At 34.7% G+C, this 18,243-nt stretch overlaps 1 protein-coding gene across 2 annotated transcripts in view; it reads right to left on the bottom strand.

The window, feature by feature from the left end:
- The window catches only part of LOC126883380 (TBC1 domain family member 9), a 92,212-nt gene that overhangs the window by 54,405 nt on the left and 19,564 nt on the right, over window positions 1-18,243 (bottom strand). For both annotated transcript variants that reach the window (XM_050648904.1, XM_050648905.1), the window contains exons 5-11: window positions 16,809-17,072; window positions 13,451-13,507; window positions 13,126-13,330; window positions 12,377-12,594; window positions 11,355-11,629; window positions 6,660-6,890; window positions 3,760-3,942 (exon numbers count right to left, since the gene is read on the bottom strand). In XM_050648904.1, coding sequence (XP_050504861.1) covers window positions 3,760-3,942; window positions 6,660-6,890; window positions 11,355-11,629; window positions 12,377-12,594; window positions 13,126-13,330; window positions 13,451-13,507; window positions 16,809-17,072 — 1,433 coding nt within the window. The remainder of the gene's footprint in view (window positions 1-3,759; window positions 3,943-6,659; window positions 6,891-11,354; window positions 11,630-12,376; window positions 12,595-13,125; window positions 13,331-13,450; window positions 13,508-16,808; window positions 17,073-18,243) is intronic.

Genomic DNA, 18,243 nt, shown 5'->3' on the forward strand with positions numbered 1-18,243 from the left:
TTGTGGCTGTATCGGGTCTTGTTTTTGATGCATATGTTATTCCAAGGTATTTGGTATTTTATTCCCATTAGTTCTTCAATACTGATGTCATCAATTTCTATTTTAGATCTGATTGGTTTTTTACTGATTACCATTGTTTTAGTGTTCTGAGATGAAATTATCATATTGAATTCTTTGCTCTTATGGTAAATATGTGAATTAATATTTGCAGACTATCTTCAGCTTGGACTATCAATATCAATATCGATTTTAAAATTAGAAATTAGTCTAAAAAAACTAAGATACTCTTTCTCACGAAAAAAATATATAACGTGTATTTTTGCACAATATTTCACCTAGAATTTTTTCAGACATTTAAAATTGGTGAAACATGCTTTTAAAATTAAAAAACCGCATATTTTCACTTTTTTTTTTGCTTTTTAAGATACAATTTTCTACAGGGTGTTTCAAAAAAGGTAACACCGCCTCTAAAATAGGTAAAAAACTAAAAAATAATTGGGTCACGTGACCACCTAGGGGGCTAAAAATTTCAGAAAGTGGGTTTCTCTACATGTGCTAAAAAGTAGCCTATGTATGTGGTATTTGAATTGAGTTGGGGTTATTTTTCATCATCTTACCCGGTTAGGCCCTTTGTTTCTATTTTCGTTTATTGCAAAAAATTTAATTCTAAATTCTTGTACAGCAAATGTTGATCTCCAGTTTTTTTAAGTAAGTACTAACAAATATTTTCTTTCTTACAGCATCCTGTGCCTATCGTTAATGTCGGTTCGTTATTATCGGTAAAGGTAGGAGTATACTTATTTGTGGTGGAGATAAAAGTTTAACTAATATAAAATGAAATACAAAATTACTAATATAATATTTTAAGATCAAATATTGAAATATTTATTAAAGGTAAGGACTCCACAGTGTAAGAGTGAGAGCGAGATTTTGATAACTGTGAGATGTAAGATGGGATCATTAACAGTTTCAAAGTGGTCAATAAGGGTGACTAGTCTGTGAGTCTTTCGAAACTCTTGGATAAGTTGTTCTAATCCGTGAATCTTTCGAGACTCTTAGATAAGTTGTTCGAGGATGATCCAGCTGCTGCCAAAAATTTGTCTAAAAGAGGAATCTTGATATGAAGAAGGAAGTGGAAATGAAGTGGAATAAAACAAGATCAACTAAGAGGAGAAGATGGAATAGCTAAAACGCAAGAAAATTGTAGTTTACAATGCAAGTAGTGTAAATTGATAGGGAATCATCAATATTCTTTTTTTAGACAACTTGATGGCCAACTAATAGGAACTGTTTGGTGATGGCGTGTATATATGTCAGAATGAGTTGGTCGCCACCGGGATCAGAAGATGTCCGGAGTGTTTTACGCGAACGAGGTTTGAAAAGATGCATAGAAGAGCCAGTTTACGTGAAATCGGTGCTGTTGCAGACCAGTAGAATAGGAGATAGAGTTCTACGTAGAATTTGCTTTAAAGGTAAGTTTGAAGAGTCATTTTATTGCTCTGATTTTTTTTTAATTAACGTCCCAATTTATTACAATCTGCCGTTTTATACAGAGTCATAAGGATTAAGTAATATTTATGGCGGATAAACTATTAATTGACATGTGGTGAACATATCCATTAATATGCCGCTCTTAATGTTGATCTATTAAACTATTATTCGTTCTGGGAAAACATGAATTAGTACTACACTTTTTGTTTGCTCACCCTAGATCATTAGGCACTTTACGTTTTAACCTGTGCACTGTACACATCTGAATCAAGTTCCTTGCTAGGTGGTTTGGGTGTTCCCGCAATCGGTCCTTATATTTTTTTATTCGATATGTGATTTCTTTCTTTACTTAAGTTATTTCTGCATCTTGATGTACGGCGTTATTGGTGATATAATACGGTATATTTAAAATCATCCTTAGTATTTTGGATTGGAACCTTTGTATAATTTCTATATTAGAATTTGCCACTGTTCCCCACAGTTGTATCCCATAGGTCCATACTGTCTTCAACAACGCTTTGTATAGGGGTAATTTATTTTGAGTTGTTAACTGGGATTGTTTTCCTATTAGCCAGTATATGTCTCTCACTTTATGGCCCAGTTGTTTTCTTTTGGAAAATATGTGTTTTTTACATTAACCATGAAGTTTAAAGCAAAGATGAAGACAGCATTGTAATAATTTTTTGTTGTAATTAAAAGGCCATGTGACCAAATTCTGGGGCTAGTTTCAACTACTTGGATCTGGAGTTTAACCTGATGATGGTTTAATAAGACCGAAAACGTTTGTGATGTACTTCGATTCCAACTTGGATCTTTTTTAGAATTTTTTTTTAATAAAATTATATACCATCTACAGAGGAAGATTTTTACTTCTTAAGTAATGTTTTTTCCAGGTCAGTTTTCTATCCAGGTGAATCGCAAGGTACTTTACATCATCTTTCTGTGGTATATGTTTGCGGTTAAAACATACAGGTGGACAGGTTCCTCTACGGGTTGTAAATGTTATCGAATGTAAATGTATCGACTTTTGCTCATTCGGTTTAATTCTCCATTTTTTTAACCATTTTTCGACTTCATTTATGTTATTTTGTAGGAGTTCTGATGCGATGTGTGGATTCTTGTTTGAACAAGATCGCAGTATCATCTGCAAGTGTGTGTTGGCAGATCAGCAGTGTAGAGTAGATACAGGACAGGACCGAGTACACTTCCCTGTGGGATTCCCGCTGTTATGGGTTGGAGTTCTGTTACTTCATTGTAGTAATTGACTTTAAAACGTCTATTTGTAAGGTATAACTTTAGTAGTGTGAAATAGTTTAGAGGTAAACAACTCCTCAGCTTATAGAGGAAGCCAAGGTGCCATACCTTGTCAAACGCTTGTGCTATATCTATGAACAGGGCGAAGCAATATCTGGATGTCTCGAGGTCTTTATGGATTCTGTTTACTATTCGATGAACTTGTTGAATGGTAGAATGTTTCTGCCTGAATCCAAATTGGTAAGCTGGAAGTTTCCCTTGTCTTCTAGGAGAGGCGTTAGTCTTGTAAGTAAAAGTTTTTCGAACACTTTGGAGAGCGCTGGTAGTAGGCTGATGGGCCGGTATGATTCCACCCTTTTAGGTGATTTACCTTGTTTTAAAATGGGTGTTATTTCGGCTACTTTTCATTGTGGCGGAAAATAGCTATTTTTAATGATTGAATTGGATAATTGTGTTAGATATGTATATCCTTTTCGATTGACTATGACTGACTGGCTCTGAAATTAGAAAGAGAATCGCAAAATAAGGTTCCCTATGCCGCAAAGAAAGAGTGCGACGTGCTGCAAGAAATCTGACAACACTGCCTTACATATCAACTCTCCCTCTCTCTCGCCCCACAATTTTTACCTCGCTGCATTGCTCAGTGTCGGCCTAGTAGCCTTCGACGATGGAGGTCACGGTCACTGTTTCTGTGGCTAGTTTCAACTACGATGACTTAGAGAAAGTAACCACATGTTTTAAAATATTTCAACAGTCAAAATTTTACCCTTTTTGATTTTACCTAGGTACCGTGGTATACTTATTTCTAGGGTTAACCTGATGAGGGTCTGATTAGACCTAAAACTTTCGTTCTGTAATGTTTGTAATAGTCCAATTTGGATGATATTTAAAAAAATTTTAATACAATTCTTATACCAGTTACAAAAGGAACTCTTTTAACTTCTTCAGTAATCTTAGATTAGTTTTTCTTTTAACAAAAAGAGTTTTGTCAATTAAATCTACAATTTTACTTACCTAATTGATTGAGTTTGTCATGCAAACTTGGCAAATGCTCGAGGATCAATTCATCTAAAATTCCTTGATCTACTACTGCTCCTACTACTCTAGTGTTATAATAGTCTGGCAAGAGATTCTCGCACAATGTGGCCAATAGCCAGAAAGCTTCTTCTTCATTGCAGTATATCAAAAGGACGGAAGCTAAACATTACAAATGAGTCAAAAATGAAAAAATAAAACTGTTTATATTAGGACTGCATTTTAAATGCTGGTTGTCTATAGTGGTATTTACAAAATGTAAAATTTGTTTGTAAACGGTATATTTACAAATATTCCTAAAAAGGGCTACATAAAGACAACAAACGTTTTCGGAATAAATATTCCATTATCAGGTTTTAAACTCAACATAGCATGCCTGAGCCACCAAAATAATAGGGCCAATACCCAGTTAACGTTTACAAAGATTGTACATAATGTTGTTTTAAAGTTAGGATGTTTTAAATTTTCCTAGAGTTAACTTCAGGCAACATATAATTAAATCTTCGCCATGTGGGTTGCAATATCCAGAGGATGAACCTCTATTGACGGACTGCAGATGGCAACTTAGGTTGCCATCTGAAGTCAGTCAATAGAGGCTCATCCTCTGGACACTTCATCCCACATAGGGCAGAATGATATTTTAACTGAAAGTAAATCTGGGAAAATTTAAAAGATCCTAACTTTAAAACAACATTATGTACAATATTTGTAAACATTAACTACTTTAAAGAGTATTGACCCTATTATTTTAGTGGCTCAGGCATGCTACGTTGAATTTAAAACCTAATGATGGAATTATTATTCCGAAAACGTTTGTTGCCTTGATGTAGCCCTTTTTAGGGATATTTTTAAATATACCTTTAACAAACTTTTACATTTTTTGTGATTCATGGTATACAGCCCGCTAAAAGAATTCAATTTTCTTGCGGATTTTATAGTGGTTTTGTTATGTACAAAAATATCTGACAGAATGATCGTTAGATCAATTAAGGTAGGAGTTAAACAGATGTTACTATATCATTTGTAAAGAGAAGAGCAGCGAACTACCATATCGCATTAACAAAATGTTTCAGCGAAGTTAAGAGATGCAAGATATCTATCAAAACAGTCTTCTTCTTATTTTGACCATAACCCTGGATGGGTATTTGCCTTGTCTGGTTATTCCTTTCATTTAGACCTCTATTATGCCCTTCTCCCCCAATGCCTTACATTCATAGTTTTCAGGTCGTCTTCCACATCATCCAACCATCTGGTTCTGGACCTTACTTTTTTTGTCTTCCTATCGGCTTTCATTGTAATATTCTCTTTACTAATTTTTTATTGCCTTTCTGTCTCTTCTCTTTCGTTCTTTTATTTCTTGTCTCTGGACACACGGACATTAGTTATGTCTGTTGCCCATCTTTTTGAGATGAGGATGTGGTCGATTTGATTGGCTTCGTTTTAGAGTTAGTACTGACAACTGTATAATTGTTTGATGTTGCGAATTTTGTAACTCTAGGTCCATTTTGACTGGTTTTAGCATACAAACTATGTTTCCCAAATATATTTACAAAAGTTTCTTCTCTTCCCAGCTTAGCATTCAAATTATCTAATCTTTTAACAGAATGTTGTCTTTGAATTTTATCAAACTACCTATAGTTCTCCATAGAATCTTTCAACCTCTTCTGCATCAGTCTTATTCATTGGTACATATACATTACCCATTGTAGGGTTATGTAGTTTACCTTTGAGTATTATGGTACACATTCTGTCTGATATTACTGTAAATGCGATAATCCATCAAAACCACTATAGGCAAAAATATTTAGAAAAGAATTTTGGATTATTATACACTTCACCAAGAAATTAACATACCACTTTAAAAATGGGTCATTTTTGATGTCTCGAATTTCCCAAACCTGTTGTCCGATTTAAATTATTTTTTCACTACGTTATAGCCTCATTCTTTAACAATATCCCTGTAATAATATTGTTACTAGACAGGTAAATTAAATTGTATACCGGGTGTACCAATCAAACTGTGTTTTTTTGTCAAAGTTATTTCTTAAAGTTAATTCTGAATGAAAATAATGAAAGTTTGCTTGATAAACGTATGTCCGCAAATGATTTATTTCCGACATACGGGGTGTTGAAAAATAGAAATGTTATTTCAAACATTTTGTAAGTGTTTATATGTTTTATTTTTTTACAAGAAAACGGCGCATCGCATGAAAAAAGGGAAGATAGATTTTTTGTCACATATTGAAAGAATAATTCAAAATTATTTTTAATTTTAAATATTTGTTACGTACTATTTTTTCTTTAAATAAATTCAGGCTATTACCCATATGCGCGCCAATGGTGAATATAAAACTCTTAATGATATGTCAAAAAATGTGCACTAACTAAGTCTTAAAATCCACCAAATTTCCACCAACGTTTATATGAAAAATTTTAACACACCGCATCTCGGAAACGAAGCATCTGCAGAGATATGTTTATAAAGCAAATTCTCATTATTTTTTCATGAAGAATTGTCCTTTAACGTTTGTCATAAACACCCTGTATTGATGAAAACCATGGCTAGTTATTAAAGTACCTAACTTTTTTATTATTCAACATAAGCGAATGGATCAAAAAACAGAATGTTAGGAAAACCTGAGACTATAGCTGGGATTTTATTTCAGTATTTACACCTGGTATATAATGAGAATTTACCTGTTTAGCAATCATATTATTACAACGATACCTATTCCTAAATAATAAGGCTATAACATATTACATAATCACATAAATCGAACAGGTTTAGAAAACTCTAGACATTAAAAATGACTCATCTTTAAGATGGTACGTTAATTTCTTGGAGAAGTGTATTTATGTAATAAAAAAAATGCTCTTACCAACAATGTTCATAGCCTGACAATAACCAATACTGGGATTGTGAAGGGCATAGGCGCAAAGAACCCTCCTCAGGGCATCAATTCCTATCGTATTTTGAAAGGCAGGATGTTCGGGCAAAGACCGATGCAGATCTCTTTCTATTTCATCATTAGCTGTAGACTGTTGGACTAAGGCTTTATCGACTAGTTTTCGGTAATAACCGGGATGGGAAGCTTTTTCGTGAGCAGCACCTAAAATATTACGATTATAGAGAACTTCTGTTACTACATTTTCTTTACCTCCATGAAGGTTATACAATCGATTTTAACAATTAAAAAAGTTTATATTCTTCTTCTTAAACTACATTTTATTCGAAAAGCAACTGAGATCAAAAAACGTCCCGAGTGTTTCAATAGAAAATATAACTGCGACAGACAATCTTCGACTTAGATTATTTTACTCCTTGCCCAAGTAAACTTACTAAATATAGATAACTACAAAGTTCCGGACCCTACTTCTACTAAAGTAGTCATTATAATATATTCTCCCATCGTTTATACAGTTCGCACCAATCTCCAGTCAATCCATACTCTTACTTGGCTTGCGATTTTAACTGGTCACTCAGAAGACTGAGGATCATAGAGTACATGTGAATTCTTGGGAAAACAGATATGCAAGATTTGATTAAATTATCTGGACTTTTAGATTTAATCACTGAACCCTTCTTGAGCTACTAAAATATGTTTATTTAATCTACACATAAGATTGTTCCATTAGAGATATATCAAACTGATGTTTGACTTCGTTTTAAACTACGCTTTACTTTGGAGTCAGTTGAGATTGGAAAACGTACCGAGTGTTTCAGCAAAAGATATGATGGCGCCCAACTACCCTCAACAGAGTATATTACTCCTCCTACACATTAACTCGCCAAATTGAAATCACCATAAAGCTCCGCACAATTCGTCTTCTAAAAGTGCCTGGAGATGTTGGCGACCACATTGACCCATCTTATTCTATTTACGGCAGCTCGAAATAGATCAGTTGACGTTAGACCAGTCCACTTTCTAAGATTGGCCAGCCAGGATATACGTCTACGTCCAGGGCCTCTCCTGCCCTCAATCTTGCCTTGTAGAATCAACTGTAGCAGTCGGTATTTTTCCTTACCCATATTGTGGCCGAAGTAAGCCAATTTTCTGTTCTTTACGGTGTTAATTATTTCTTTGTCTTTTCTTAGCCTCTGCAGAATAGTTATATTAGTTTTGTGGTGTATATGAGACCCTCAACATACGTCGGTAGCACCACATTTCAACCGCCTCTAACCGTTTTATGGCATCTTCTGTCAGGCTCCAGCTTTCAACTCCGTAGAGGAGGACACTAAAGACGTAACATCTAAGAATTCTTATGCGTATATTGATTTTTAAAGACAAGTTGCACAGAATTTTCCTAAGACTGTTAAAAGAGCTTCTGGCTTTTTCAATACGAGTTTTTGTTTCGTAGCTATGATCCCAAGTATCCTTAATGTTGCAGCCTAGATAGCATATTTTCTTTACTCTCTCTAGGGGTGTATTGTTTACGATAATTTGGGCGTTTATGTTGGTGTTTTTACTAATGATCGTTATTTTTGTCTTCTTACAATTTAGTTTTAGGCCGTATTTGTTACATGCTTCCACAACATTATCCATAATCCTTTAGAGCCCCTGCGCACTATCTGCCAGCAATACTGTATCGTCCGCATATATAATATTATTTATAAGTTGTCCAGTTACTGCAATACCATCTTCTGATTCGTCCAAGGCCTCTCTAAAGATGTTTTCAGTATATATTAAATTATGCTGGTGACAGTATGCAACCCTGTCTAACTCCCTTTTCGACTGTGAAGATTTCGGACAGTTCATTTTCGAACTGAACTGTTGCTTTTTGTTGGAGATATAAGTTATGTTGGAGTCCGCCAAATATTTCTTCTAAATATCTCGCACCAGCTAACCAAAACGATTCATACCACTCGTTCTTGTGATGTAAACTGACGAGTCAGGATACTGAGAATCACAGTTTGAAGGTGAATTTTTAGATAAAAAAATATATACGGTTTTACTTGTATACGTGTATTGAGATTTTAACCCTTAACTGGAAAGACCCCATTTTAACACACGAACGGAGACATGCCGTCTAACAGACTACCTTTTTTATAAGGAGATAATATATACGCGCGTAAATCAATGTTTTTTATTTAAATTTAATTATTATTTTACTTCCGTACACACATAATGTTGATTATAAGGTATAGTAAATAAATTTAAAATATATTTAAAAGTGGAAAGATTATGACAGTAACTCATATAAGCGCTTAAAATGCGTAGCCTTTCATTCATCATTACAGAAAAAAAAAAGAAATACTTCAAATATGTATCTTTTTAGGTGATAACGCTAGAAAATAGTACAACTTAAACAGAAATGAAGAAAGCAACTCAAACTGATATTATAAAAAATGTACTGTAGTCCAGGGCGCATCTGATTTGAGATGGACGTTGAGAGGTGACTCAAATTTTTTTGCAGAAATTGCTTGAAAATAACTCAAATAATAATGTTTAAATTATCCTCCCACTCAAAATGGTCCTGAACATTGTTTAAATAATCAAAATGTCAAAATATGAAGAAAAACTTGATTTTTTATTGGTTTTTTGATTATAACTTTAAAACTATTCATTTCTGAGAAAAGTTGTACTGACATAAAAGTTGCGTAATTAAATTTCCTACAATACAAAATTGGTTATAAATTTAAAAAATAGTCACCCTTGTTGCAAAATAGCAATACTTGCGAAAAAACCATACAAAAACAAGTATTCGCATTTTACGTCTTCCAACCAGTTAGGCTACACTTAGGACCTTCATATTTTACCCAGAAAAACTTTATGATATAGTAAAACAACACTGCAAATTTCATTAAGATCGGTTTAATAGATTTTGCAATCCAGCTTTCGCAAAAAATTCATTTTTTTTTAAATGTTGCAGGACGGAAAATAAAGCAGATAGCAAGTTGATTTTTTTTGCTTATAGAAGTGTACTGTACCTTTCATTTGCAATTTGCAAAATTGAAATCGATTAATTACCACGGCGTCAAGAAATTTTTTAAATAAACATTAATTTTTGGTGCTACGCGCAGGACATCGGTGTTCGATTCACACAAGTTGATTTCCACCAAAATTTCTTCCAATCTTTATTTAATATTATTTTTTTGCTCTATATTTTGTTGTATTTTAATATTTTAATTCCACAAAAATCAAACTAATTTTATTATTGTTTGTGAAATATTGTTTAAACAATTGCATATGTTTAAAAATAATAAACTGTTATTCTCTAAGTTAAAATATATGAACAAAGAAAGTTTTTGCTAAAAAAAGTGTTATTTCAAAAGATAGAGTAAGTGTCTTTATTTTGCAATAAACAAATTTATTTATTTATATCGAAATGTAATAAAAATTAAAATGTATCAATCATTATCAAAGGTCATTGGAATGCCCAATCAGAGCAAACTATCCGCTGTCCTGCGCGTAGCAGCAATAATTAATGTTTATTTAAAAAAATTCCTGACGCCGTGATAGTTAATCGATTTTAATTTTGCAAATTGCAAATGAAAGGTACAGTACACTTCTATACGCAAAAAAATTTCAACTTGCTATCTGGTTTCTTTTCAGTCCTGTAACATTTTGCAAAAATGAATTTTTTTTTTGCGAAAGCTGGATTTCAAAATTTATTTTGCAAAATCTATTGAACCGATCTTAATGAAATTTACAGTACTGTTTTACTGTATCATAAAGTTTTTCTGGGTGAAAGATGAAGGTCCTAAGTGTAGCATAAATGGTTGAAAACGTAAAATGCGAATACTTATTTTTGTATGGTTTTTTCGCAATTATTGCTATTTTGCAACAAGGGTATAGTCGGTTCGCTAAACTCAGACACAACTAGCTAGTGAGTTTAGTAAATAATTTTGCCAATTTGGTAAAATTTGCAAAAAAAATAATTACTATATAATTAATAGTTACTAAATAGTTAGTAATTTTGCCAATTTTTGCAAAATTAGCAAAAAACAAAAAAATTACCTACTAAAAACCCTAGCCAGTTGTGTCTGAGTTTAGCGAACCGACTATAACTATTTTTTAATTTTTAACCAATTCTATATTGTAGGACATTTAATTATGCAACTTTTATGTCAGTACAACTTTTCTCGAAAATAAATACTTTTAAAGTTATAATCAAAAAACGAAGAAAAAAAATCGAATTTTTCCTTCATTTTTTGACATTTTGATTATTTAAACAATGTTCCGGACCTTTTTGAGAGGGAGGATAACTCAAATATTATTATTTGAGTTATTTTCAAGCAATTTCTGCAAAAAATTTGAGTCACCTCTCAACGTCCAAATGTACGAATATTTTTACAGATGCACTGTCTAACTGTACACACACTTAACGTAATCAACTTAGTCACACGAACAGAGACGAGCCGCCTGACAGAGTAGTAAAAACTGAATTTTTATGATAACTTTGCAATGAGTGAACATCTCTCTTTCCAAATCAGGCGACTGCTAAACAACCAATAGTATTAGGAATATATGAAGCGTGATGCCGATGGGTGGAGTTGTTCGCAATAATCTTTATAATATGTTTATGCTAGAGTCTGTTAGACGGTACGTCTCCGGTTAAGTGTTAAGACTTACCAGAAAAAGACATCCATATTTCCATCCTCAAATGGTCAGGTACACCTTCTAAGACTAGACTAAAAACGTCTGTGGTTCGATACATAGAAACACCTCGGCCGTATATGTTAAAATGTTCCTCCCAATCCCTGACTTTCCGTTCCTGTTTCTTATATACATCTGGAATGGGACTCAACGGGAATGTCCTCATCAGAGCTTGCTGGCACTTCCAGTCGCTGGTTGGTTTGGAATCTGGTGATACTTTTATCAGTTTGAGCCTCTCAGTTAACTTGTTTCTGGAATTTGTATGATATATAGACAAATATTTAACACAAAAAAATGTTTAGCTGATTTAGTCATACACTTCATTATAGGAAAGCAGGTTCTATATAACAAAAATTAAAAAAATGGTTAGACACAACGTCGGGAGTTCCTCAGGGACCGGTGTTGGGACCGATACTGTGGAACATCAGGTACAACAGAGTATTGGAGTTAAAGTTTGGAGAAGGGGTGAAAACAGAAAACCGTGAGTAAACGTACTATACACCGTAATTTTTGCAATAATTTATTAATAACAAAGTCGGAACGTGGTTTAAGCTATCACGACTAGTGGAAATCGATTTAGCATATAAAAATACTATAAAAAAGACTACAAACTTGCTGTAGATAGCGCATTATTTCGAGCTTTTCGGCGAATAAACAATTATTTTGTTATTAACAAAATAAGAACATTTTTGAGTAATCACGACTAGTCGCATTCGATTCAGCGACCAAAAATACACCAGGGAAGACCTTAACACAATCAATTTATTTACAGGGCTTCTAAAAATTTCTGAAAAATACCTAATTTTACCATAATTTGTTAATAACAATTAAACGCACCATATTTTACTTCCATTGGATTCAGCGACCCAAAAAACCTATAATACCACCATCAAATCACGGCGAGCTAGAATTTCCCACGGGGCCCCCTATTATTGCGACTAGACCACTAGACTAATACTTAATATACAGTTAAGTAATAAACAATTTCCTTCACTTACCGTGTGGGTTCTTTCGTTTTGGCTAGCAGTTCGGCGATTTTTTCTACAAGGAAGTCTCTATCTAAGATTTGTGCAAAAATGAAGTTTGTTCTGTTCAATACGTCTCCGGTGGTCACGATGATGGCTTTGTCTAAGGGTTGATTTGATACATTAGTTTCTATTTTCTCCGTAACTACTATCTCTCTTAACGGAATCACTACGCTAACTTGGGCTTTTACCTGAACAGATTTAAAAGTTTATATAAAAATTGAAAAATGCTGCATCTCTATACTAAAATCGCAATAAAGATGCACTAGATATAAACAAACCAAGACACGTTTAATGTTATAAGGACCACTGATGACCACTCCCAAATCATGATTTAGAATGTATATACATTTTACCCAATATGATTTACAATGTATAAACATTGATTCGGGAACGCTCCTCGTAACATTCAACGTGTCTTAGTTTGTTTATTTCTAAGGCATCTTTATTGTAATTTTAGTATAAGTGATTTATTAACAATATATATTCTCCAGCAACCAAACTGCAGTGAGCTGGACTGTGGAATCTTGTGGTATTGCTTCTTACCCTTGAGTGGGGGGTTATTTTAAAATTGTGTGTTATTTTCGAGGGGTTATACGAATACTGAATGTGGCTATGCGATTAGAATACGGGTCCTTAGATAACTACGTTAGAAAGATAATTTTTATTATCACTTTGTAACTGGTTCTAGAAAAAGATAAAAAAAAAAGACTACAACTTACCCTACTATCGAAGCAAATATAATTCTGAGACAGAAAAAGACGTCCATTGATGTGCTTCTTATTATAAGGTGTGAACATCGTACAATCTATCGAACCATCTAGTTTTTCAGCCGCCGGTAGCCTAAACATCAGCCTATATGCTTCCGATTGTGCTCTGGCGTCCAAGTCTCTTTTCAAGAACGAAGCTTTCTTCGGAACGTTCTTACTACAAGTAGACATTAATAAAAAGATAATTGGAAAATCTGGAAAACCTCGAAATATTTTATAAATTGGCAACATTGCAAAAATTTTATCGAGATTTAGACGAAGATACTGTACTACTCACCTCAATTTGTTCAGCAGTTCTTTGTCTTCACTATAACTTCGTTTATCATCGATTAATCTGTAAAACAGAGGTATTTAGTTAGAACACACCTTCAAAGGTAACTGTCAAATAAGTCTCGATTTGCATGCAATAATTCTAGATATGTTTAAAACACAACAATACGTCAAGACTGAACGAAGACTTTGAAAAAATCATATATACCCAGTCTGTATTCGATTTTGAATTACAACAGTCTATGAGTTGCAACTACTCCTCCTCCTCTTTCTTTTCTCCTTCGTAAGGATGTAGTGGCGTCATGTAATTTGTTTGACTATTTCTGTTCAATTATATCGCTCCTGTGCGTGTTATTTTGCTTTGGAGAATGAGTAACCAGTCATGTACTTTATATTGTCCAACCATCGTACTGGAGATCTTCTTCAACTTTTAATTTTAAGTTTTTCGAAACCATAGTAATAACTTTTACATTAGCAGTATTATTTACATGCAGTTCTTGTAATAAATAGATTAGATGTTCTGACGTGCTCATTTCTCCAAGTATATGCTACATGTTTATGCCCTCTTATTCCTTTATTTTTGCATTTTTATGACGTGGCAACGTGGTTGTTGGCTTTTAAAAGATTTATTGCGCGTAGAGGCAAGCCTCAAAAGATGGTTTCCGATAATGGGACCAATTTCATAGCTGCTAGTTCGGAATTGAGAGCTTTGAAAGAGTTTTTAGAGCAGCACACTCCAGCAATGAGAGAATCCTTGCTAAAGGATAATATTTCGTGGTCTTTCATACCTCCGTATTCTCCTCATTTTGGCGGCTTGTGGGAAAGCGGGGTAAGAACAGTTAAGCATCATTTACATAGAGTCTTAGGAAATGCCCACCTAACGTTCGAGGAATTTTATTCGTTGCTTGTGCAAATTGAGGCCATAATAAATTCCCGACCTATTCATCCTTTATCCTGTGATCCTAATGATCTCTCCCCCTTGACTCCTGCATAATTTCTCATCGGAAGACCACTTACTACCAATCCAGATCCAGATCTTCATCATATTCCAGTTAATCGTCTCTCGAAGTTTCAACATATCCAGCAGCTTTCCCAGCACATAAGGGAACGCTGGAACAAGGAATACATCTCCGAACTACAGAAGCGTACCAAGTGGACTACTACTCATGGTGAAGTGACGGTTAGTGCTTATTAAGGAGGACAATTTGCCTCCATTAAGGTGGAAATTAGGTCGCGTGATTGAACTGATTCGCGGCAGCGATGGTGTAGCAAGAGTTTTCAAGATAAAGACAGACTATTATTAGTATTAGTATCCAGATTTAGCCATACGGCTCACACTCCCTCTAAGGGGAAAATTGACTCATCCCAGATACCTACGGTATCAAAAGGATTGAGCTCTGGTGGGACTCTTTCCGTGTTATCGAGCCCTAGGTGACTTGGTATGCTGGAGTTTCTCCCAGAAATTTTCGTACGCATCTGGCCGTCGAAAGTAGTACAGCTTTCTGCATGGTCTTATAAAGGTGTTCATTTAGACCCAGCTTTTTTATGCTTTCGAGGAGGGTCTTCGGAATGACTCCAGTAGTAGAGATAATAATTGGTATCGTCTGGGTACTTTGCATTCTCCATTGTCTTCGTATTTGAATTTCCAGATCTCTGTACTTGGCGATCTTTTCAGTAAATTTACTACGTAGATTATTGTTGTTAGGTATCGCCACATCAATTAGTGTTGTCTGTCTTGTTAATTTATTAACTAGTACGAGATCTGGTCTATTATGTGCCACTGTTTGGTCTGTGAGAACAGTGCGGTCCCAGTATAGCTTGTAGTTGCCATCCTCAAGCATACTCTCAGGGACGTATTGATAATACGGGAGATGATCCGTTTGGAGAAGTCCCAGCTTGATAGCTATCTCTTGATGAAGGATTTTTCCCACTGCGTCATGCCGTTCCTTGTATTCAGTTGCAGCAAATGCCTGGCAGCCCCCTGTAAGATGTTGGATGGTTTCTTGGGTTTGACATCCATATCGGCATCTGTCGTTTTGAACCTGAGGGTCTTTGATGATATATTTCAGGTAATTTCTGGTTGGTATAACCTGATCCTGAATAGCCAGTAATGAACCCTCCGTTTCAGGGAACATCTTTCCTGATGTCAACCAATAGTTCGACGCTGTATTGTCGACATAGTCTTGGCTGACCTCATTGGGATGTCGCCCGTGCAGAGGTTTACCCATCCAGGTGCGCAGTTTTTCGTCTTTAGTGAGGTGGTTTATGCGCATTTCTGGTTCCCTCAGTTTGATCGGTGTTGTGTCATCTACTGCGCAAATAGCTTGATGTAGAGTAGATGTCTCAGCTTGCATCTGAAAATAAGCTCTTAAATTAGCAATTTGTTTATCTAATTGCTCACCTATATCCATAAGTCCTCTTCCTCCCAGATTCCGTGGTAATGTTGTTCTTTCTACTGCACTTTTAGGGTGGTGTTTTTGTGCCTTTGTGAGGTGTGTTCGTACTTTTCGCTGAAGATTTTCTATATCTGTTTTTGTCCACTTAACAATACCAAATGAATAGCTAAGTGCGGAACAAGCGTAGGTGTTTAGTGCCTTAAACAAATTTTTACTGTTAAGCTGTGAACGAAGCAGCTGTTTTATCCTTCGTATAAACTCAGTAGTTATTTCAGTTTTCATTTGCTTATGGTCAATTTTCCGCGCCTGCTTTACTCCAAGATATTTGTATATATCGTTTTCACCCATGGCCTCGATGTTCTGGCCATTTTGCATATCGAATCGTATTAGTATTATTAGTATTAGTATTATTAGTATTAGTATTATTACTCGTTCCTTCGCCAAAGTGTGTCCGTTGCCTATTTCGGACTAAGTTAGTTAAGACATTTTGAACAGTTATTTAGCGGTATTTGTTGGCAGTGTTTGCCAAGGCGGGGGCCATGTTTATGCCCTCTTATTCCTTTATTTTTGCCTTTTTATGACGTGGCAACGTGGTTTTTATACCCATATATACACATATCATCATATGAAAAGAGCAGTCGCATACAGTCAGTTCATATCTCTTCAAAGTGTCATGTCGTGTTTTCATCAAGACTTTGGACAGTTCAAGTGTAACGGACTTATCTTATATTTTTAGTGTTCTAATTTTAGTGTCTCAGACCTAATAAAGTCAATAACTCTTCACACGTTGTAATCAATTATCCAGCATCTTATCCGTTATTTATCGCGTTCACTTCAGTCAAGTTCACTACATTTTATCCCATTTTACATTATCGAAGGCCTTGGCGTAGTCAACAAAGCATATCATTAGTATGTTGAAGGAATTATATAAAAAATACAAAGAAAAAATTAAAATAACAAAGTTCTTACCTTTTCATCGCCAAATCTACGAGCTGTTCCATCAAAGTGAACGTCTCGTTCCTGCTCATAAACATGCTGAAATTGTACTCCTTCTCTCTGGTACATATCTGTATGGAATCCGGCAGAAACAGTCCGTTTTTCTTCGTAAGAATGGTTACCTCCGACCACCGTATGCACACCTTGGTGTCCGTTCCAAGGATGAAGGCGTGAAAACAACAGTAGTTGATGGAGAGGTACATCCATCCTTGACGGGGTAGTTTGCCTTTCCAGTAACTGAAAGTTTTTATAGATAAGATTCAGTTTTTATAGATAAAAGAAGAATCTTCAAGCATTAACAATCCTAGCCAATGAAACAGAGACAAGAGCTCTAGACATTAACGAAGGAAAAACAAAATATCTAATCTGCTCTAGAAGAGAAGATAACAAAATGAGAGAAATCGAGATAAAAAAAGTCACTTTTGAAACAGTTCAACCATTTAAATAATTGGGAGTAATTATGAATGGCATTTTCCAGCATAGTGTGAAAAGCAACAAAATGCTGGAAGGCTTTCGTATTCTAGATATACCTAAAAAATATATCAGCGTCATAAACATGACATTGTAGGGTACAAAAGAAGCAGTTAGAATAGATGGAGAACTGACTCCCCTATTTGGCATTAATGTGGGAGTGAGACAGGAAGGCTTACTGTCAACCATTCTGTTCAACCTAGTTCTTGAGGCAGTCATCAGAAAAACCAATGTAACCGGTCTTATAAATACCAAAACATTACAAATTACCACTTGATCCTGTAGCACGAAAAAGAGGGCCTAAAATAAACGAAACAACATCAAAGTAAGTACTTGACCGTCAAAAGAACACCTGACAATGAAAATAATATCGCAATAGACAACTACACCCTTGAACGTGTGGATGCTTCACATATCTGGGCACAGAAATCAATCAGAAGAATTCCACAAGTAGCCAAATTAAAGCACGTATTTTCCAGTGAGAATAGTACAAAAAATACTATGCTAATAAAAGATTGATGACAATGGAATTATTAGTAGTGGAGTCACTGAAGGTTTTCACCTCCGATTTCGTTGAACCTTCATCGATTTTCATGGAAATTGGTGAGTAGTTAGAAGATACTTCAAGGAACAAAGGTGACATGATGCCAACTTGCGCTTTTACCCTGGGGGTGGATGCCACCCCTTCTCGGGGGTGAATTTTTTTTTAATAAAAAAATACCAGAAATCGGTTGAGGGGCAACTTCTAAGCAAAATTTGTTATATAAAGTTATTAACATAAATCAATACTTTTTCAGTTATTTAATATCAAAAATTTTATTTTTTTTCTTAAAAAATGCATGTTTTAAAGCTGTTTTTCACGTATTACTCAAAAACTACAAGCTTTTGTAAAAAAACTATTATTACCGAAATTAAAGATAATCAAAAATTTAATGCA

This window comes from Diabrotica virgifera, chromosome 4 (genome assembly GCF_917563875.1).
Source record: "Diabrotica virgifera virgifera chromosome 4, PGI_DIABVI_V3a".
NCBI classification, from domain to species: domain Eukaryota; kingdom Metazoa; phylum Arthropoda; class Insecta; order Coleoptera; family Chrysomelidae; genus Diabrotica; species Diabrotica virgifera.